General features: G+C 40.0%; 1 protein-coding gene across 1 annotated transcript; it reads right to left on the bottom strand.

The window, feature by feature from the left end:
* Positions 1-1,416: 1,416 nt before the first annotated feature.
* Positions 1,417-22,945, bottom strand: ZC3H12B (zinc finger CCCH-type containing 12B). Its single transcript, XM_036401837.2, has 6 exons — positions 22,671-22,945; positions 10,399-11,164; positions 9,017-9,156; positions 8,081-8,315; positions 7,887-7,993; positions 1,417-7,335 (listed from the first exon to the last, which is right to left on the bottom strand). The coding sequence occupies exons 2-6, from the start codon at positions 10,998-11,000 to the stop codon at positions 5,915-5,917; spliced, it is 2,505 nt and encodes an 834-aa protein (XP_036257730.1). The 5' UTR covers positions 11,001-11,164; positions 22,671-22,945; the 3' UTR covers positions 1,417-5,914.
* Positions 22,946-24,336: the final 1,391 nt, after the last annotated feature.

Genomic DNA, 24,336 nt, shown 5'->3' with positions numbered 1-24,336 from the left:
GTTTTCACTCTGGAAAGTGTCCTCTGGCCCACAGTGAGACTATTGATTGATCCATTCTTATTTCACTGATGCTGATACTGTCCTGGAGGAGTGATTGTGCCAGGATGAGATTGTGCTACAGTTTTCACCTGTCTAGGATTTCACATGAAGCTTCAGGGATCAATCCTAGCTAGAGCATGGCTGAATGTGATATGTAAATAACTTTGAAATGTTTTTGTCACGATGTTTTTTCAAGTGAGAGTCTTGAAGCCACTACTGTCTCTTTTTGATTGAAGTGTTTTGCTTCATGTTACTTCTGTTCATGATTTTGCTGATATTCATAACCAATACTGTGGTGTTTGCTGAGAGCTGGTGTGATCACTGCAGAAAAGGACTGAACAAGTAACTTGCTGCAAAGTTGTTGAGAAAAATGGCTTCCAGGTAGTTTTTCCTAAATTCAGTTTTCTTTACCTGTATTATTGGAATTTTAGAGGCTTCTTCAGTTACCTGTCAAAACTCCCAGAGTTTAAGTGTATATTTATTGCAGGATTCCTCAATAAGAATTTTTTTAAGTGCATCTGCTAGAGGGTAAAACAGAGAATTTCTCTGAGTCCATGTAGTAATTTTTGGGTTTTACTGAGCAGAAGAATAACATATCAAGGAAAGGGATACCAAAAGGGGCATACAACTTCAGCAGCACATTGCATAGGGCTGAAATGCTTTATTAGAACAGCAGCTTCACAGATGCTTTGCACTGGCTCTCAAGTAAAGGCTTAGCTAGATGGCCAGAATGTAAATATTATTTTGTTACTCCTTCTTCTCTAGATTTTTGTCATTCTGCTCTACTGCAGTTGGTTGTTACCACACATCCAGAAATGGAACATACATTGCATATTTCCTTCTATAAAAGCAAGCAGTGCCAATGCAAAAGGAAATAAGCTTTCTGTTTTGAGGGATTTTTCATGGAAGCTCTTCTCCTTTCAAGTATTTTTAGAAATGCTTCTTTTACCCAGTAGTTAATTAGGCTTATTTAGGAAATTCTGAGTGAAAGGGATTTGTTCCTTTATTACTGCATTTAGCTGAGTATGAAATTACTTAAATTACTGTATTTTCTATTGCAAACAAGCATAACAGTTCAAATAGGGATGTGCTGGCACATACTGTGCCATCTGTAATGTTTTTTTACTCACTGGAGAAAGTGCATTTGGTAAAATCATGTGCTGCTACCACGACTACTACAATACCTTGATCAGCTGTAGTTACTGCCTTGTGTATCTGCCATTACCCCACCTAAAGAATTTGGGAATTTTTCAGTCAATCAGCTAAAAAAACCCCAAGAAATAACTTGGACAGACTGCAGCAGTTGTTTTGGGCAAAAAAGCTTTTTGGGGGTCTTGTCTAAAGAGGGTTGAAAAATAAAAAGCTAAAAACAAATAATCCAATGGCTCTCAGTTTTATTAAATAAGCAAAATTTTTTATATATATAAACTATAACATATTTCATATTATTAAATAATTGTGCAAAACATTTACATAGAGCAGGAGGGGAACAGGTGATAGCCTATACTTCTTTTAGATTCTTGCAATTCTTTTAATAAATTTACAAACTTTAAATACAGACCAAAATCAGCAATACTGTATAATGACTCTTGAAAGGCTAACCAAACACTGGCATAAGAATAATTTAAGTGATGGTGCAATTGTATTTTTCCAGTTGAAATATTGCAGGAATACACTTAATGAGGGCTCTGTCACACAAACAAGCGATAGGGACATCAGGAGTGTGAAAGCTGAATGCTCACCACAGAGGTAACTGTGACAGATGCTTCAGGTAAACTTTTGGCAAGTCAAGATCAAGTAATACTTCAACTTTGGAACAAAGTTTCACAGAAATGTTGCACGTTCCTTCCCCTTAGTGTGGAGTTTTAAAAATTACAATAATCCAATGTTCCTGTTTGTGGATTGATATAGATCAGGTATGCATACAGGTCACCAAGTATTTTTAATTTTATTATTTGAACAAAACGCCAAAATGCATAATTTGGGACAAACTGGCATTAGAAGTATGTAGGGGTAAACTCACCTACTTAGATGGTTTTGGTTTTGTCTGGTTTTTTTTTCAATGAAGCTCCTTCTGCTTGTTCTAAGCAACCATACTCCACACCTATTTTTAACTTTACAGCTAAAGCGTTTTTACAAAAGCTAAACAGACTCATGCTAGTAAATAAATTACATGCTGCAGCAACTAGAGCAGTGCCCACTTACCACTACAGAGATTTAAGAATACCACATACTGGTTTAACATCCATTTTCACTCATTTTGTCATTAAGACTTACATTATATTTGGGTCAACCAAAAAAACCCAAAGAGATTTATAAAATTTTACAACAATTAAACAGTAATGTTTAATTCTACAAATGAATAAAGCCAACTACTGCAGCTCAATATGACAACAACAGGACTAACAGCAGTGAAATCATGTACAATTTACTATATTACTGACATGTAATTCTTACAAAAAACATGAAATAATTTAGACTGACATCCCATAAAGCATTTGGTTTTTGATTTATGAATTTAAAGTTACACACTTTTAAGTGACAAATTATGTGAAAGTAATATAGCTGAAGATGAAAGAGAAGTAAATCAGAACTCCCAGAGAATGCTCTGGCCCCAGTAAAGCACTAAAATCTACTGCTCAACTCTTATCAACTGCAGTAGGCCACGATTTTACCTTCACTTTTTCCCCCCACATCTAGAATTGTTTTTTCATGGATTTTATTAAAATATAGTTTCTAGAACTGTTCTTTTACAGTTTTAAAAACATTTAAATACCATGCTCTAAAAAAGAGCATTTATACAAAGTCTTATATTTACAATATAGACAGTTATGATCAGGTGTTAATAAGATCAACTCTTCCATGTAAGAAGAAATCCAAGCTTATGCGCTAAAGATTAATGAACGTGTCAGTGTCCTGAACTGTCTTGTAAACATAGCTGAAAACAGGTGTGGATGACCAAATTATCACTTAAAGTAGTTGATCAGGAAAGACTACATCACATAGAAAAGTTGCATTACCTCTAAGGAGGACTAAACAAGCACAAAATTTGCAGGTTATTTCCACAAGGCTGCACTGCCAATTCTGTAACTATGCATGAGAGATGCCAATAGCTTCTCAGAATAAGACAATTTGCCTCTGAAGTGCCTTAGGGAAATAGTATGCTGGGTTTGTGTTCTCACAGCATTCCCAATGTTTAAAAAGGAATTCTTCCATCAGTAAAACAAAGGTTAGTGAAAATTAAAATGACTGGACAAATCCAACAAAAATGGATATCTCCATAAGCCACCCAGCACTTCAGACAGAAATGTCTGTTGAGTTTTCCACATTAGAAAACATCAAAATCACCTACTGATCCTCTCTTAAAATAGCTTATCTTTATAAATGGAGAAAAATGGAACAAACATTTTTCTGCATACAAATATTTAATTCCATGCAAGATGGAAAACATGAGTGCACAATAAACTTCATCTCATACCTAAATAATTTATAAATTAATTGGTTAGAATAAAATAGGGTCTATAGCAATTACTGTTACATTTTAAACACATGCAGATGAGTTAACAGCAACATTTTTACATAAAGTTTAGTGCAAGAATGTATCTGCTTAATAAATAGACTGAAGATACCTATGTAATGCTTTGAGGTGTACACACAGTATTTGTGCACATAATAACCTGGTTCTCAAAAGTTGTCCCTGTTTGTCTATAAACTACAAGTGCCCATTTTAAATAAAAAAATCCATAATTATTCATGGGCTACTTCCCTGTGACACATGGTGTCACAAACGTTGTGGTGAAAATGTAATACTGAAGTTAATCTAGAGATTATTTTTTTTATACACAGTTTTTATACAATCAAGAAAAAGAGATACAATTTGTATCAACAAACAAAAGGTCATTTCTGGTTATTTGAGGCATTGCTCTCAGCTGCTTATACCATGCAAGAGAAGAGAATAAGAATTAATTGCAAATTAAAAATATGAAATGTTTTTGAAAACTGGTCAAGAGTTAAATCTGTTTTCCCCCAGCTGTTATAAGTGTCTGGATCGTTTTCCCCACTAACAGAGAGAATAACCAACTAATTGAAACTTAAGTTATTTGTAAGTACAGGATCACCTTCAAGTTACTTCATTTCAGATACATAATGACATAGTCATTATATACATCACCTGTACCAACACAAGAACATTTATCCTGTGTGAAATGATACAGTTATCAAATGTCAGTAAATTAAATGTAGTTGCACCCATAATTGTGGTTTCTTGTTGGTTCATTTGGTGGGTTTTTTTATATGACAGGAACCTATTTTGCGTGTGATAAAGAGCCCACAAGATATTCTGAATCAAACCAACCACTACAGTAACACAAGTGGAGGAAATGATAAACTTTGTTTCTCAGACAAACAGATAACTAGAAAGCAGCATGCAAGCCATTATCAAAACACCAGAAACAACCCTGACTGCAGCCTCACGTTCTGTGTGTTTCACAGTAAGAAACATTTAGGCAGTGTCACACCTTCTCATGAAGAAACAAAAGGCCATAAACCAGGCCTTCTCAACTTTCATGAAAAAAACTACAGTAGAAGTCAACAAGTCCTAGCTCGAGACATGTCGAGTTAGTCATGGTTCAAAATGTTGAAATATACAGTGGATTCAAAAAAGGGCGTACAGTCAGTGCAGCTTAAAAAAACCAATAAACGCCTCTTTTGGAGACATTTAGCTACAAAGGTTCCCACCCTGAGCAAGATACCAGTTGCGCAAACAATGCCACACAAAATTAGCTCACCTGTTGAAACAGGAACTCTAAAAGCCTTCACGAGGCAAATGCACACCTTAGCGTGGATGTGAAGAGCAAAAACCAGGACAGCTCTGCCACAAACCCAAACTGGAGCATCTCTTTTCAAGAAGCAGCCTTCCCCCTCCACCCTTTCTGAAGATGATCTTGTACAGCCCCCTTGAATGTCAGGCTCACTCAAACACCTTCCTTGCTCCCAGAGGAAGGGCTGCATTTACTGATGAACTTCCATGTTAATATCCAGTTTTTGCTGCTTCAAGTTGAGTAATCCAGTTTACATAATACTGACAATTTATTTTCAGCTTGTCTAGTTATTTGGGCCAGCAGCTGTTTACTGCACATTTGAGAGGAGATTCTGGAGAGAAGCTACAGTTAAAGTTTCAGTTTACTGAATGGCACTCATGCCTTTACATTCCTTAATGTTTTGGTCCTAATTTAATAAAGTATTTGGCTTCTGTTGGGTTGAGCCAACATATTGAACAATGTAATAATAGTTATTCAAACTCTTGAGGGACAGTTCTGAAATTTAAGTATCAACAACCATGTTGACATTGAAAATCTGAAATCAGTTTTTCCTTTTATAAACAATTTTAATTTTTAGCAAATTTACTTTTTCTTCACTACTTAAGATGCCACTAGGCAGTGTCAAATGACAAAGCTGAAACCCTAAAAGTCATCTTGGTGTGTATAGAGCATACTTTTAGAGGCCGATTAGGTATTTATAAGCAAATTGTAAGTGTACACTAATACATGCAATATAATTGCTAACACTAATTTTGTAGTAACAGCTTTGAGACACTGATTGTGACATTATAGTTCTTAGTGAGCTATCCATGCAGCAAGGTATGCATTTCCTATAAAATACTATTAAAAATCCCTATATTTTAAAATCTTAAAATTTGCAATACAATCAACTTTTATATAGTGCCTCAGCATATATATGATTGCTACTGTGTACAGAACTTTATACTATCTTAGTAGAAAATATTTACAATAGATTGGCCTCTTCCTTCATGTAAGTTTTCCTCTGGGTCCTATGTGCTGTACAGGTTCATTTATCCAAAAGAGGCTGTACTGCTCTAACGCCCTGTTCTTAATTTGGCAACAATCATAGCTGCCAGCTGTTGTGCATCTGTCATGTGGGGATTCTTCTCCATCACAGAAAGGACAACGCTTGGAGGGAAAATATTGCAGAGGTTCTTGTATGTTTGATACTGATGTTCTGGGATGATATGGGGTTCCCGTGGCTCACCACATATCCCAATCCAGGGATTTCTCCAGAGCTGTTCCATCTTCTCAGGCATGCTTCTAACCATGACAGGTTCATAACATGGCTGCATGAGGTTGTTACTCAGTGGGTAGGAGTGGTAAGTGTAGGAGTCTGATGCACAGGGCAATGGATCCCAGCTGGCGTGCTGCTCCCGACACAGAGGTGGCCGTCTCTGCCTCGTGGGGTTACTCTCATAAAGCCGAGAGTCAGAAATGCTGTCCATTCTTGTCATCACCAAGGCACGGCTTGGTTGTGCAGTTGATGGATGAACGTTTTGAGGCACAGGGTATTCTCCTGGACAACTGGACCGTGCTCCAACAACTGGATGCTGGGCATGTAGGCCTAAGTGGGAAACTGACTGTTTGCGAAGGGATTGCTTAGGCTCTTCAGTTCCATAACTCTGACCTCTATTTAAGGCTTCATGGTAACCATGAGGGAAAGGCTGAAGACGATTTTTCGATGGCAGTCTGTGGCTCTTCACATTGTCTTCTGGACTGGCATCTGCTACACCCAGATACAAGTCATTGTAAGAGGAATAAGAATCATTACTTGTATGGCTTAAGCAATTGTCAGGACAGGGGCTTGAGTTTCTAGAATACATCCCCTGGTCCATATCAGCCCCGTAATAATCTGAGTTACGGATACTACTTATGCTTAAGTTGGAGAAATCACTGAGTAAGGAGTAATAGCCATGGTCCCCCAGTGACTCATATTTGGGATACTGGTCAATATAGCTAACTGAGGTGCCATGGCTATTGGTGACTAGTATAGGAGGATATTGCACACTGGACATATGTTCCAGTGAGGATTTCTGATGTACGAACTGTGAGGAACCTGGCACCGGACTGCTTGCAGAACGAGTATTTAATGCACCAGCTGCATGGCTTTTTGGTGGAGGGAGCGTTGGTACACTTAATGCAGAAACCAGAGACGGGACAGAGCTGGCCTCGGACTTCCGGGCTGCTGATAACTTTTCCTCAGGCTCCACAGCTACTGACCTAATGCTTGGATCTGACTGGCGTTTTGGGGCAATGCGTTTCACTTCAGAACTGATTTCTCCTTTGGAGCTGGATGGCCCTGTGCCACATTTGGCCAAGGCTCCCTCACTCATAGTTTTCACAGCAGATAATTTGGCACTTATTCGAAGCTCATCCGCTACTGACCTTTGAGGCTGGTTTGCACGTTCTGGGTGGTAATATTTACATTTGTGCCCATAGGTGCACTTTTTACCTGAAAGAAAAGGGTTTTCAGGTTAAATAAATCAAAAAAACTCATTAATACCACCAGTTGCTATCTTTTTTCTTTATATCTTTCATCACTTTACAATAGCAGTATTTATATAATAAACTTCTAAGGATAATGATGGATTTTATATATACAGGCAGTCACAGACTCTGCTTGCTGCCTGCATCCACGTCTATCTGCATCAAAGGCAAGATTTTTTTTTCCTAGTGGCTTATGATTTTAATCATGACAACATACACACAATGCTATATAAAACAAATCAGCTTTAACACAGTTTTATTAATTACAAATCTCCTCCCTCGAATACAAACCAGAATAGAATAGCAAAAAGCTGTATTATGCACAAGGTGTATCTTGTAATCCTCAATTTTCTGCTACACTGTTTTTATAAATATGTGCATGAGAGGTATAAAAGCATCATTGTGCTTGGATGGAAACATGAAAAGTGGTACATTTTGTTCTGATAATGACAAGATGTTAATTGCTAGTTTCACCTACCTTTAAATGCAACAAATCAATCTGACTTGGGCACTTACCATAAGGACACGGTTGTTTCTTATGTTCAGGAATAACTGGCCTTTTTCTCAAGAAATTTTCAAGGCTTGGACCATGACGTCCTAAAGGATCATCTGGAGGCATAAATCTAAGGGAAAAGAAATGAAACATGACCAGTTTTTCCTGAGAATGCTGAATTAGCAAATTTATTTACTTTTGAAGAAAAAACCCATACTTGTCATTCACAAAAGAATACATTAGCAGCCGCTCCTCTATGAACTTCTTCCATTCTGGTTTTTCATTCTGAAGATCCCGATAGTTATCATTGGACACAATGATGCCATCTGAGTCGAAGGCAAGTTTAACTATGAATCGATCATCATAGCAAACTACTCTTCTTCCCTGAACTCTTCGAGATGGGGTGAAAACAAGAATTTTTTCTTTCTCCAATTTACGTAAGATTTCTTGATCTGTAAAATAATTTTAGTTGAGCAGTTTTTAAAAACGTTTTAAAAGAAAGAAATGCAACCTTTGTATTACGAAAATTCTTGCCTTTTTTGTCTGACAAAGTATCTTGCAATTATATTCATACACAGACCTCGTTATGATTAAAAAACACCTCAATGTGGATTTTATTTCTGAGGTTTCAAAGCACTGAGTAAATATTCAATATTTGAACTTCATAACCACTCTGTAGCCATGTACCTTTACTCAGTCTTTCTGAACATGTCAGAAATTCAGGTGTTAGTGTATTACAACAGCCTTGTTAGGCAAGAGTAAAATGCAAGGTAAAAACACATGCTGCCTTTTCAGTGTTCAAGATAACCCTACTAACTGAGTCCCTGGCCTGTTACTACTTATTTCATACTCTCACCCAGCAAATAAAACTCAATTCCTGTATGCTCAACAACATTTGCGAATGGGAAAATTTCAACTGCTGCTTCTCAAAAATGTTGAAACCATCCAATAATGTTACAAAACCCAAATCATTGTTAACACATGCAGATATTTAAATGCTTGTTTTGTAATCAATGAAACTGTTGTGTTTTCAAACAAACAGTTGAGTGCAACATCATCATCACCACAGCCCAGTACTAGGACCCATCAGAAACATGACAATATATTTTTTTTTTCTTTTTAGCCAAGGGATCAAAGAAAATCTTGGTGTTACCTGTAATTGGTGCATCAGGTCGAGACTGTTCTTTTCTCCATGCAGGTACAAACACAGTGATATCTTTATGTCCTTTTTCCAGAAACCAATCAACAGCTAGTTGAATTCCCCGGCAGGAAAATCCTTCTTTGTTCCCATGGCTGAAGAACATGCAAGTTTTAGAAACAGCAAGGACCAAAAGTTACATTTGGTTTTGGTTTTTGTTATGGTGGTTTGGTTGTTTTTTTCTTCTAAAGCTGCCATGGTCAAAGGATATAAGGAAAAAAAAGTCTGTAAAGTTTTATTAGGCCTCCTTACATAATTGGAAAAAGACAACTGTACTGAGCTATTCAGCCATCAGCTTACCGCAACCCTGCTACTTAAAAGGTCTATAAATTATGAAAAAAAGCAAGTAAACATGAAGTTTTTCTTTTTTTTTTTTTAAATTTTATTAGCTGACCTAATGAAAAATATCACTTTCCCTGACAAACTGAGTTCACCTTAAGTAGCACCATAAAATGCTACCACAAAAAGAGGAATAAACAATGCTGATTGCCATAGGTGATAAGTGCTTTTAGACATCTATATTAATAAAATATTTTCCTCTGATACTAAATGTTCTTCATTTTTATTAGAACTTCTTATAGGAAAGAAGTAATTGTGTAAAAGTTAAGTCCCACCCCATCAAAAATTTGTTTTCTGAAACTCAAAGGGGTCTCTAAAACAGCACACAACTCCCTCATAAAAAATCACACTTACTCAATGATAAACAATGGCTAGCTGAACTCTGTACTCTACAGAGTTCAAAAGTGGTATGGAACAGGTATCTCTTGGGTTAGTGTTAACCTAAGCAGCCAAGTGTACATAGAATATCCTGAGTCACAAGGGGCAAGCAGTGTAGCCGTGCTGGTCAGCAGGTTTAGCTCATGTGTTATCTCTGTTCTGACACAGCTAAATTGCTCTGAATACTGAGCAGGCTCTATCATCAAGAGCTCAAATACCATGAATTCACTGCATTTCATTACCATCCACTTGTCACTTTAGAAAGAACCAAGTTTTCCTACCGTGCTTAGTTACTTTCCTTTAATGTCCAGAAACAATTTTCAGTATTGTTCAAGGACTTCAAAATACTAAACCCATCCACACAAAAGCACACTACAAAGAGATTGCTTGAACAAAAGATTTGAGGTAAGAACTTGGTTTAAAATGAGGGCAGGGGAACTGGAACATGGATTACATATAAAGAACTAACAGCATAATTAAAAGCCTAGACTAAAGAGTCCATAAAATAGATGTATTATCAGTGTAGTAGTCTACATGACTTAAAATGACATTGCCATTAGTATTTTTTTTTTATATTTTAGTGATTTATTCTTTTCAAACATTGTGATAGGGACACCCACCTCATAGCGACATTGCTTCCATCAATGACAATTGGCCTCAAGTTATCACTGTTATCCACCACTTCATCTTCCAGTGACAATTCAGGGCTTGCTATTTCCTTTGGGCAAGGGCCTCTTGACACCAGAGTACCAGTGGTACTGCTGGCAGTGCTTTGTCCCTCTGATTCACTTTTGTTGCCAAGTCTCACAAGCTCTGCTAGAACATCATTGATGAGCGCATCCGCTCCCAACTTATTCAGTACAGCCTGGATCTGATCTCCTGCATACCCAAGCTTTAAAGCAAAATCCATTTTAGCTTGGTATTCCTTGTCCAAATTTGTTTTGCATTCATCTAGCTTCAAGTCTTGTGTGATACTGCTCTGTGAAAAACTCGGGCGATCCAGGCATGGGGACCGGCAGAGCGGCCGATGCGGTTTGGTGGAAACCTCCTTTTCTCTCCACTGAGCACTGCCTCTGAAGTATGGTTGCTCAGGCTCACTTTCTGAGCTCGTCCATTCCTCAGACTCAGCACTGCATTCCCCCGCGTCTTGCTCCACATTTCTGTCTTCTCTGGAGTGCCTCTTCTCCATTTTCAGCTTCCCTACCATAGACCAGGCCGTCATCACGTTCAGCTTCCAGCCAGAGCGCTCAGTTCTCGTTCATTTCCAAAGCCACCTGGAATTCATGCCCAATTGCATCATGTTGGCCAATTAAAAGTTTACACAAGGCTGGAGCTAATTTGCCTTGCTTACTATATTCTGGCATAAGCAACACCAACATGAAGTTCCTTAAAAAAAAAAGAAAAAAAATTAAAGATTAGGTTTTGATCAATTCTGCAAAATATTCAACTACAATGATTTTGTTTACAAGTCAGTAGATGTCCCTAGTCATTCACATTTCTATGTAAAGTGATTATAATAAAGCATATAATTACACTGTCTGTGTAATCACAAATAAGACTCTCTTTCCCTCCCTCAGTTACTCTACCTACAAAAAGAAAGAACAATTCCCACACAATAAACATAGAACTGGAATGGATGATCTCAGTAATACTTAAAGATGATAACCCAGAAAAGGGTGAGACACCATTTCCACTAGAAACATGGCTTCTACTGCAAGAACAGCCTGTCTACACTAGGAACAACTGTGCAGTGTTCCAGTATGTATAAAATTTAACACAAACCATTTCAGCCTCTTTCAGTAAGGATTTACTATCAGAACCAACAAGTTTACCTAGCAAAAGTGTCTTCTGGAAAACAGAACAGACATTTAACAAAATAATACAAGCCACAAAAGAAAATTAAAAGCATCACCAGTGTGCATATAAGTCAAAGCTTATTCATTTGAAATTTTCATATCCTTTTGATTTTAGGTAATAAGATGCAGGAAATCACAGCACCTATTATACCACTCACAGAATCATAGAACAGCCTCTTCACCATTTGTGAGAGGCCATCCCTAACTCCTTTTGGACAATTTACAGGTGTTTCCCTGCTGCTTCCTAGAGTGCTGTTGTTTCCTGGTTCCTCTCTGACACTCAGAAGCACATCCCTTCCACTGGTGAATCTAGTTCAAAGCTCTGCTAGTAAGTCTTAGAAAGTTTTCTTTCTTGATTGTTTCCCTACATTAAATGGTGGAGTTCTGTTGTCTATGGGAATATTGCAGAGAACAACAAGTCTAGAAGAGTGATAAAATTTGATAAGCAAAACCATAAAAATGCCAAAGGATCTCTGAGACAGGTCCATATTGGCCTAACAACAACCAAACCCCCTAAAATTGTCTCAAAGTGAAACTGAGATTATTAACCTGCAAAACCTTTATATAGTAATATATAATAACCATAAACAGGCAAAACAGTAACATTCTACCAGACTGCACTCCAATTTATGCAAACAGAAATGTACACACACACAGCGACAGCTGCTCAAAAGCCTAATTTCCTTAAAAAATGCTAATCACTCATACCTAAAAAAAAACCCCTAAAAGGTCAAGTTTTGAGTCAATCAACATCATTTTTTAATAAAGAATAACCATACTTTTTCATGATCCTGGAGGATTTCTTCCAACTTAAAGAATTCTGTGGTAGTTTAAGTCCATTATGCCATATGAAATAAAAACACAATTGCATTTGAATGGAAATTCCAATCTTGACTAGTTAGTTTTAAGTTAGACTTAAAAAACTTCTGTTCTTTCATGTTATTTATTCAAAGAGTATCCCTCTAAATACTTAGGTATTATTTTTACAGTATTCTCTATTTTAATTCCAAGTGATTATTCTCTCACATAGCACTAATAGCAGTATATTTACAACCCAAGTACTTGCCAGCTTAGATGTATTAATAGCTTGACCTGGAATGGATTTTAAATAGGTCTCATACATAACCTTGTACCTTTCCAACATTAAAAAAAAAGTATATAAAAAAATTACCATAAAAGAAGGTTAAAATACAAGGTTATCAGCACACTGCACCCACAGCTTACAAAATATTGTAATGAAGGAATGCTGTACAATACATGTAGCAAGACTAATTTTTTTCAAATTATTGAGACTGTACTGCTTTGGCACTGGACAAAGAACAGCATGATTCTGTCCATCCAAGTTTAAAGAGCTTCATTCTTCTTTCCCAATTGTCATCTCTCTAAGCACAATGTCACAAGAATTTGGCTTCTGTTAAACTTATCATCTTGAAACCTCAATTCTCTCCCTGACCCTCACAATGCCTTTGATGCCTCCCCAGACTGTCCAAGCCATGTGCAATCACAGAACAGTTTTTCCTTGCATCCCCACTGTGTACCACACTCCCTCTGTCTGTGAGATGGCCCAGGCAGCCCCAGGCTCAGGGTGATGGGTGTCACCCTGACAGCACAGTTACATTCCCCCCCAAAGACAGCCAAACATGAACACACACTTAAAGGAAAGCAAGCTACTACAAATATCTCATTTAAAGCTATTACAGAAATACAGACACTGCAGCTTTAAATTTTTAATCCTCATGATGCTCGCTGCTAAGCAACCAACCAAGTTTCCTTCCCAAACACCTCTTTCAGCACAGTCACGAGCAACTAGTAGAACTGATAATGTGATTCAGAAAAAAGAGTAAGACAAAATCAAGTCTATTTTGTTCATAAGGGCCCAAACTGAAAGCATGTCTTCAACTTTGATGGTATTACAACAGAAAGAAAATATCTGCACAATAATAAAGTACTGTAATATAAATGAACACTTGCAAATTATTCAACAATCACTATTCAAATGACAATGACTATTTCGAGCTGGTGCTAGAAACACTCTATTCAAAGCCTGCTCATTTCAGCAGGACCAACAGAAGTTCAGGAAAAACAAAGGGCTGAACAGCTTCTTCTGGTCCCTTATGGCACTGCCTTTACCCTGACTCCCGGGTAAAGTGACGGCCCCGTGACGGACGGAGGAGAAGAGCGGCTCTGACAGAGCCCAGGTGGCTCCTGCCATTGCCCCGGTAATACCCACGAGATGGGGCGGGGGAGCGGTCCCGGCAAGCGGCCCGGGACCGGGACTGCCGCTATTGCCGCTTCCCTGCTCCGCTGCGGGGCAGCCACGGCCGGGCTCGGCCCCCGCCCCGGGAACCGGGCGTGTGAAATCTGCGGACGGGAGCCGCACCCTGGGCCGCACCGAGCCGGGGGAAAAGGCAGAGCTGAGTCCCTCAAGGAAACTAAAGTCACCTTTATAGGCAGGAGTGACTCCATCGCAGTTTCAACAATAACGAGTTTTGTTTTAGCGACCCGAGGGCCGCTGCGAGCAGAGCCACGGCCCCCGGGCGGGGGTGGCCGCACTGCGCGTCTGTCCCCGGGCCGTGCGGCGGGCAGCGAGCGCCCGGTCTGTGTGATGGTGTTACATAGGTGTTTCCCATTCCTCGAAACGGAACACCTATGTAAACTGATTACAGTAAAACATATAATTGCTCTGAATACTGAGCAGGCTCAATCATCAAGAGCTCAAATACTATAAATTCGCTGCATTTCATTACCATCCACTGCATGTCACTATAGAAAGAACCAAGTTGTCCTACCCTACCTTGGTTACTTTCCTTTTCCTGTCCAAAGAAAAAGAAGTTGTTTTTCAGGCTCCCTCAAACCAGGCTATAAGTAAGCAGAGTCCTGTGTTAACAAATACCTTAGAATGGAAACTGAGCCAAGACACTGTTAGTGCCTATGAAATGAGAACCTTTCTTCCAACCTTTAAAATATGAATCAGAAAAACGCTGGGTGATTTATCAGTTTCTATTTGCCAAAGGAATACTTTAATTTTAAGATGCTTAAAATGAATACATGTTCAAAAAGTTCTTGTACTTTTTAATCTAATAAATTAGACATGGTCTAAAGAAAGATCTGAAACCAGATCCACAGCTCACTTAAACATTTAGAGACATGTATAATAGCATTCACAGAATATCTGCTAAGTCAAGCAGCATTTTTAACAGAAGTGTTAAAATGGCAGATCAGGCTTTTCAGTCCCTTGATAATTAGAGCCATATAAATGACAGCATTTTGATTCAGTTTAATGCATTTTTTTTCTTATCTTACTATGCAATGTCAGTCTCAACACATTCCTGGGAAGTCTCAACACTGTCATTTTGATGAACAGAGAAACCCTAAATTTACACAAATCAAAGGCCTGATACTCTATAGTCTTTTATCAAGTGAAACTCAGTACAATGTCAAGAAAAATATTTTACTTTTTCTACTTACTATGGCTCCTCTGAAATAAAACACTAATATACATTAAATCTAAAGTATTAGCTATTTACACCAGCAGTGAACACCTTGCCCTTAAAATTAATATTGAAACGCCAATTGAAAAATAGCCTGCTAGCTATGATTAGTAATAAATTTTATTTAGAAGCTTCCTATTTTCTGAGTCAATTCAGATAAAGTATTTTAAAAGAAAAACAAATTTGCCATTTCTGTTTCTCCATCTGTCTCTCCCCCTCCCTTAACCATCTTTGGAGAACAATAAGGAATGTGACTTAGCACTCTCTATTACAGAGGCAAAGGACAAAGGAAGGTTTTCAGTGTTGACTCACCAGTTAAGATAAATGTAATTGTTACCACCACCCAACCCTGAAGGGGTTGTTCTTCTTTGACAAATGCTGATGGAACACTTGTAATAGTAGGAAAAGTTCAGTTGTGCAGAGGGGGCTGAATTTCAGGAATTCATACACCAGAATATATAGAACTGGAAATTACTTCAGAAATACCACTAGGCTTTAGCTTTCTGATCTACAATCTATATTGCAGTTCTTGTATACACTGAACAGTGATGGAAAAACCCACCCTAGGGACACACAAATAAATACAGATAGATAGATAAACCCATATATACATATACATGTAAATTCTAATTCTGTCAGTGTATCACTCGATAAATTCCATGGATCAGTTCAGAAAAGTGAAATAGAGCTATTGCTTCCCAAATGCTGCAAACACTTAAAAGTTTGGTAGTTCTCCTTCCTCACCAAGCTCCAGCCCACTGTTCCTGAAATCCTTTTACCACAGCTGGCTCAGTTTAAGAAAGTTATGAATGCTGTTTGAGAGCAATGGAAATGCAGGGTACTGCCAATGAAAGTAAATCAATAAAAGAATAAAGTAAGCCCCTGAGTTAGCAGATCAAACATTTTCAAACACCGTGAGAATATCATCGAGTGGATATGAAAAACTAGATCCCTGAAATCATGCCATGGACTCTTCATCAAAACACCTAATACTAGAACCTACTCGTTCCTGACTCTCCCAAGAGTATGAAGAAGTTGATGGGCTCAGTTGGAAAAGGGACTGGGTGGGAATTTTTTGAGGGAGGAATTTGTTTGTTTCTTAAACACAGATCAAGTTTACAGTTCACCTCAAAAAAATAATTGCAGTTGTGCAAAGGGGAACAACATCCTGCAAGACAAAGGCAAGAAAGAACCATCATGAGAGACAAAAACATATAAGCATTGTCATGCAAAAAAGTAATTGTGCAAGTACCACCCTAAGGACATAAGTTTCTCACTTTCCTTTTCAACACTGCTGAATGCAAGTTATTGGTGTCTGGCTGGATTACTGATCAGGAATCAGGGAGTGACAGTATCCTTCAGCAATGACAAGACTGAATTAGATTCAAGAGCCAGTCCTTACTCCCCTGACTGTGAAAAGTAATAAGCACAACTCTGCCTTTAAATGGTCTTTTTATTTCAGGAAAATTAGATTAAATACTACATTTCTAGTGATCACGACTTTAAAAAATCCAACCCAAAAACCTTAAGAAGAACATTCCGTATTTGCAACTGAGTTGTCATACATTTCAAATTTAGATTTTTTTTTTTTTGGCTGACCTTGATGAAAACTTCTTCATTCAGATTATAAGAAATTGTACTGAGTTACTATGTTATTGCTCAACCTCCCAATAACAAGCAAGAAACTAAATAGAAAAGCAGAGCACTTGGCTGCATCAGAAAAAAACCTCATAGAAGGTGCTCAGAACTTCATTTTACTTTTCTAGCTCTGCTCAAACTGTAGATTTGTACATCACAAACACTAGGTGTTTGTCCTGCAAGATTGACAAGAGTATGACTAAACATTTGTGGCACCTTTTATAAAGGGTTCAGAAATTAACCTAGAGAACTTTTGGAAAATGCCAGGAACAGACAAACATAAACCTACCAACAGACACCAGGGAAATGAGAACAAGCATTTTGATTAACTCTAAGTTGGAGAAATCATGGCTATTTCTGAAAACCCAAAATAAAATACATGAAATACTAGGGTCACAGTAGATTTGGAACATTAAATAAAGCAATGTTTTCCTTGCTGAGCAAATATGTGATTAATCCTTTGGCCCAAATCTACAGCTTTTACTAAGTCTAAACTTACCAAGAAGTCATTTTGTTTTCATGACTACACGATTTAACTCAAACCACAAGACAGAAACAACACCATAGAATAGAGAACTTGGTAGGAAAGTATGCATTTTTAGTGCACTCTTATCATATTGTGAAGTTTTGTTAAACTGAAAAATTATTCTAAAAAACTACAGCAACACCTCAATGTTTGAGGCACTTCCAATTTACGTCAGGAAATACTTTCAGTGATCATTGATACATGTATTGGAATATACATAAAAGCAAGCTGGGTCTAGCATATCACATAGAGAACCTGAAATTCCTTGTGAAGGAGTCAACAGGGGAAGTTCAGGTTGGATTTTAGGAAGAAGTTCTTCCCCTGAGGGTGGCTGGGCACTGGAGCAGGCTCTCAGTGCAGTGGGCATGGTGCCAAGCCATGGCTCTTGGGACAATGCTTCAGGCACACGGTGGGATTCTTGGGTGAAGGGCCAGGAGCTGGACTGTGATGATCCTTGTAGCTCCCTTCCAACTCAGGATATTCTATAATTCTGTGAACTACAAATCAAGTGTGAACTGAAGAGAAATGCAAAAGTAGTATAACATTTAAGCACCTTGCCTCAAACTTCATTGATTTTGTCATACTCATAAGTATGAATTCAAAAGGACAGGATAGACATAGCTGGAATTCTAAACAGAGGAAACAGCATTTTATTTCTTTCTTAAATTACATGATTCCTGTTTGGAGTTAACCCAACCTAGAAAGAACAGGTAGTGCTGAGCACAAGACAAATATAAAGTACAGGCCTTCTGAAGGGAAGAAAATGGAGTATTTCTGTTGCATTAGGTATTTAATCATTATTTCCTAAGACAGAAAAAAAGGAAATAATTATACAGTAAACACACACTTAAAAACAGTGTTCCAACAATTATATATAGTATCTTTTTCCTACCAATTTTCCCCTTTCTAATAATCTTAAGGAGCTACAGCTAGCATTATTGCCACTCAAAAGGTCTGTTGTCCCTACTAAGTCAATATTTACACTTCAGCTGACAACATGACATAAAATGAGAGCAGACATGTAACTCCTAAAGCTTATTTGTGGGCAGTTCCTTTAAACTGAGATGATTTACTTGGATCTATGACCAAAGGAATACACTAGCTCTCCTAATCCACATTCTGATAGGAGGCCATTTGGTACTACCTACTCTGCAGATATAAATGACTCATTATTGCTCTGTGAAGGGAAAAAAAAAAAGTTGTGATTGCAGCTAAGTCAAAGACACATCAAGGATGTGATGCATCTTATCTTAACTTACACCAATTCAATTTGTAATTGAATATCTAGAATACTACTCTGGCAGACTAAACCAAATATTCCTTTAAACAAAATTATCATTCAAAAGCAGTCTCTGAGAAACCTGAAAAACAAAGGGTGTTGTTTCTAAAGACCTCAATATACTGGATGGACCCTCACATGCTATGCCATCCAGGAGGCAGGATGGACTCACCTGTTAGGATAGAAGCTTTCTGATAAACTGAAAAAATCACTTCAGAAACTACCAAAAAACAGTCTGAAGCAGAGCGAGACACCTCACACAGTGAGTATCAAACAGTACCTTTATGGAAAGCAGCAAGGGGAGCTTGAAGGCATCTTGTGGCTTTATATTTTCACTCCAGTTACCTTGCTTTTGCAAAAACAAAGTCAGTACATGGCTAATTAAGTCTGCAATAAGGATGGTGTTGGACTAAGTGACCTCCTGAAAGAAGTCCAACACAAACTAATTCTTTTTTGCTAAGATTCCTTTATTCATATGATGGCAACACTGTTCATTTCCAAGGTGAAGAAGCTGCAAAGCCATCATCAAGAAGACAAGACAAAAAGCCTACCACTCTGCTTTGAAAATTAAAATGGCAATCCCTATGCTCCAGCAACTTCATCACTCTCTTTCTAAAAGGAGATCTACCCATGGACAAGACCTGAGGTAGGAAGGTTTTCTGGTGTGATGGATTATTTTGTTTTAGGGGGTGGAGTTTTTGTTTGTATTTTAAATCAATGTATTTAAACCTAGAAATCAGAAAAGGTAGAGACTTGGCAAAGAGGTGGAAACTAGTATTTGATCTTACAAAAAAAGAAAAAGCATTGCCTCGGGGCGGGGGGCAATTGCAAGTGGTTTTAGGTTGAAATTGTCAGACTTAGTTTTGACTTTATATGATTTGGCTGATGTGTCTGTGGGCTCAATAAAGGAGTGCATACTTCTTGTGGATAACCTCACTAAACATAAGAGTCTAAACCTTTGGATTTAACCTAATGTTCATACTCTGCCACGTTACAGCATTCAATTAAAACTAAAAGCCGTGTCAGCTAATGAGAACAGATATTAATCTTGATGAGGGTCTCTCTCCAGATGGAACAAATGCAGAAAGGGGCTCTTAAATTCTGACTGTGTAACAAACAAGCACCTTGGCCTATGCTGGGATTTGTAAAACGCTTTAGTTCTACTCTACAATGATTTCCTAACGAAATTCTAGAAGAGGCCTACAACAAATGATGCAAAGCCTAGGTTTTATTTTGACATGGTGAATCAATCTGCTTTCTAGCAAGCCATGTCAAAAATAACCCATGAAAGAAAATTACAATAGGTACCTTTACAAGTCAAAGATACTTAGCTGAAGTACTTATTTAAATATAGAACATATATATTTGAATCAAAATTGCCAGCTAATGAAGATTTTTTTCTTATTATGACCATGAATAAATTGGTCACCTCAGAAGAAATGAAACTACATCTCAGGAGATGTTATACTGCTCAGCTCTGCACTTGCAAATGTGTTTCCTAACTCTGAAATATATCTAAGGCAATTCTACATATTATGGCATCAGACAGCCTGGATCTGTAAAGGTGGTCATGGTATTCTTATTTCCAGATGAAATATCTGTGATACCATGAACACATCATACAAAATACAGCTTATCAACAAAAAGGGACAGTTCACAGGAAACTAAAAACACCTCACATTAACAGATGGCAAAGCATTTTAAAAATACCACCATTATGGCTCAAACAAGCTTTTCATTTACAATGTATAAAAATTAGCCTTTTACAATAAAATTACACACAAAAAAAGTTGATATATTTAAAAGTATATAGTTATCCAGCCATGAAAACATGGCTCTTCAAAGCCCTTTATGCCTAGCAGATTCCATGATGCAAACAAGGACAGCATTCTCAGGTATGTGTAGCATTACAGCCATTTGGGTTTTTTAATTTCTTTTTTCCACATTGTAAGATCAACAAATCAATATATCAAACTAATTTCAAATGTGGCAACACCTGGGAACTTCTTCCAAATTTATAAATTGCTTTTCTTCATCTTTCCAAGCCCTGCTTTCATACCTGAAATTAGATGCTGCCTTCCTTATTCCCAAAAAGCCCCAGTGCTTCTGCTCTTGATTCAAACAGTAAAAAAGTGCAAGTGATAGAAGCAATTTGTTGTACTTCTACTATTCACAGATTTATAGTAGAATTATAAGTGTTCAAGAAAATAACATTTCAGTTGAAACTGTACAGTGGCTAGGAAAGTCAAAACCAGCAGATGTCTACAATGGAATAATTTAAATTGAAAAAGGCTTCCAGAAAGATCAAAGAACAGAAAGCCAGAACTTACCTAATTTACAGCTGTTGACAGTAAGAATTTACTTTCTTACCAGTTCATCAGCATATAATGGGTATCCCTTCATCCATCTTAACCCTTTTTCTTGTCATTCCTTCCAAACAGTGAGTTTGGGTTAGGTTTAGATTTAGCAGTTAGGTTTTCTTTTTTTAAAATACCTTTTATTGCAATCATTCAAATAAAATTGACTTAGGAAGCTTTATGGATTGCTTCTATTAAAACTCGCTAAACATTAGATTATTTTAGAAGGCAGACAGATCCAGGAAATGTCAACACTGACAGGACTGATATACAGAAAACATGTGACATTGGAGAAGAAATGACATATTCCAAAGGAAGCTAAATTACTCTATATTTGAAGATGACCTTGAAATTTCCACTAACCCGTTTTTCCATTAAGAGGCAAAAATAATTTTATCAGTGGCACTAGCCAAATTTGTGAAATATACCTTCCAGTCATACATGCCATAGTTCAGTTACAACATTTGGCAAGCAGAAGATCCATCTTATCAACAAAGGATCCTTCCTATGGAAAAAAGACTACTTGACAGGCTCTTCTATTTCAATAAACAAACATACCAAGCACAAGAAATCAGATGGACCTGAAATGCTGCATATTCCCAAGCACTCAGAACTAATGATCTGCATAATGGAAGTTCCTAAATGACCAGCATTTTAATATGCCTCCTATTCCTACTTCCCATTTATGGCAACACATGCTAATCACTGCAACACACTGCAAGACTAAAACAAAAAAAGTAAAACAATATCAGACATATCTCAATAAACTCAAATAATTTAGATTCACATCTATCAGAAGACACAATATAGCTTTTGCTTCAATTTTACTGTTTTGCTAGCCTGTGATGTAAACGCCTCCTGTGAAATATAATTTCCAAATGATTTAATGACAATTAGAGAAGCAGACAGCTATGAAAAAAATAACATTTTCAAATGAACTGATTAAAAAAGTATCTCAAACCTCAAGCATACTGCATGAGTGAGCAGTTCCTTATTCACAGTTGCATTATAAAGCAAAATGGAAGGATGCAAGTTGCAATCATCAGGTATCCTCTACAAAAGTAATTTCCTTATTTCACCACCTTTCTTCCTTAATGTAAGTTTCCTGCGTTGTTCTTTTGTTCAGACACCGAACACCTTCTCAAACAGCGTGCTAACGCAGCCTTTGCAATCTCTCCTTGGAGCTTGCAATGACTAAATGACGGGGAATTTCCCGGCTCCGTACCCCAGTGCCCAGGCCGCTCCACCTGCCCTGCCACAGCAGCCGGGGGCTCTGAGCGCGCTGCCGCAGCCTGGGCGAGGATGCTGCCATGGGTCCCCGCCAAGGCCTCGCGTCCCTCGCCCAGCGTGCGGCTGCTGCGGGCCAGGCGGCAGCGACCAAGGGCAGCGGCCCCGCAGCGCGGAGGGACGCGCCACGGCAGGCGGCCGCCGCTCCGGTGCGCGACGGGCGGCAGGGGCACCCCGGGCAGCGGCGGCAACAGCCCCGAGCAGCCCCGGGAGCAGCCCCGGGTGGCGGCGCTGCCCGCGCTGTCCCTCCCCGGTAGCGGAGCGCGGTCGGACGGTGGCCCAAGGCCGCGCCGCGGCTGCCGCCGGGCCCGGGCCGCGCCCGACGAGCGGCAGGGGGCGCCCCGCAGCCCCGCTCCCCCCGCCGCGCGGACCCCGGGGGAGGGGAGCGCTCCGCCGGGCTCCGCCGCTCCCCCGCTCCGAGCCGCCCTCGGCACCCCCGCGCCCGCCCGGGGCCTCACCCGCTGCTGTCGCTATGGACACCGTCCGCGGCTCCCTGCGGGATCTGGCGGCGAAGAGGTGAAGGACGGCGGGGCTCGGCGCGGCCGCGGCACGGGCCCCACTCCGGCCGCTCCCGCCGCATGGAGGGGGAAGGGCTGGCCGGAGCGAGGGGAGATGAGGGGGCGTGGAGGAGCAGAGCCAGGACGGGACGGGATGGGGAGAGATGGGGGAAGTGCGGGCTTGGAGTTCAGCGCCGACGGGAGCGCGGGGGCCGCTGCCGCCGCCTCATCGCCGCCCGCGCCGCACCGGGCCCGCGCCGCCGCCGCCCGGCCGCCGTCGCCCGGCAACGCGCGCGCCCCCGCTGCCGCAGGCGCGCGGCTCCGCGCGGCGCCCCGCGCGCTCCCGACGCCAGCGCACGCGCAGCCTCGCACGCGGCGGCGCGCGCCGGCCTCCCCTCCTCCTCCTCCTCCTCCTTCTCCTCCTGACGGCAGGGGGCGCTGCAGGCGGGAACGGGATCGGGGAACAGGGACAGGAACGGGGAACGGGGAACGGGGAACGGGGAACGGGGAACGGGAATCGGGAATGGGATCGGGAGAAGGGACAGGGACGGACACGGGGAAGGGGAACGGAGAACGAGGACAGGATTGGGAACGGGAACAGAGGATGGGAACGGGGACAGGGACGGGCACAGGGAACGGGAACGGGGAACGGGAATGGGATCGGGGAACGGGGACGGTAACCGGGGACGGGATCGGGGAACAGGGATGGAGAACGGGGACGGGAACGGGATCGGGGACGAGGACGGGAACGGGAATGGGAATGGGAATGGGGACGGCGACGGCGACGGGCACCGGCAGCACCGGCTGCCCGCTGGGGAGCCGCGAATCGCGGGGCCGAGCCACGGGGTGGCTGTAGGGTCGGGCTCCGGAAGGGAACGGGAAAAGGGAGACGTGTCCCTTGACGCTGTCCCCTCCGCCATCCCATCCCCTGCTGAAAGAGCAGGAGGAGGCTCGGGGAGGGCAGAGGAGTGCCGGGCTGTTTATTGCAATATCGTGTTCTCCCAGGTTTGCAGGTCACGGGCTTGGAGGATGAAATAAAGGACATGACCAAACGCGGGTATATTTAGGCATACCTTTGGGATGGGCCAAGATTAACATATGCTGGCACTTAAACCTTTACCTAGGTAGGATGCTCCGGCACAGGATTAATAAAATTTGCAAATACTTTAGGCTTTATGTAAAACATTGATATTTAAGGACCAGATGCTTTAAAGATCTCAGGGTTAGCATGTAGTTGCTTCTGTCAGTTTCAGTGTTGCTGTACCTCCAGCTTCCCAAAGCATTCTGAAACCAATACCAGCTTTCCCTTAACATATGAAATTGGGGTGACCACTCAGAGAAAAAAATCTGTAAAATGTGAAGAGTATTTTTTGAAAGCTCAAAACCCCAATGGGATACAGAAAGAATCTATTTCCAGTTCAGAAACTCAGTAATTTAAAGCAAATTTCATTACTTGGGATGCACCATTTTGACTCATCCGTTTTCTGATATTTAGGTTTGACAATATTGCTGCACATTCTGCTTATGGTGGTGACTTGTACCTAATCCAGCAGTATATTAACCCAAGTTCAGTTCTGTTGTGTGTTTTACTGGGGGCTCTTCTCCACCAGTCTTTAATCTCTAATAT

Source organism: Molothrus ater, chromosome 14 (genome assembly GCF_012460135.2).
Source record: "Molothrus ater isolate BHLD 08-10-18 breed brown headed cowbird chromosome 14, BPBGC_Mater_1.1, whole genome shotgun sequence".
Classification (NCBI taxonomy): Eukaryota; Metazoa; Chordata; class Aves; order Passeriformes; family Icteridae; genus Molothrus; species Molothrus ater.
This window is presented reverse-complemented; position numbering and strand designations above follow the sequence as displayed.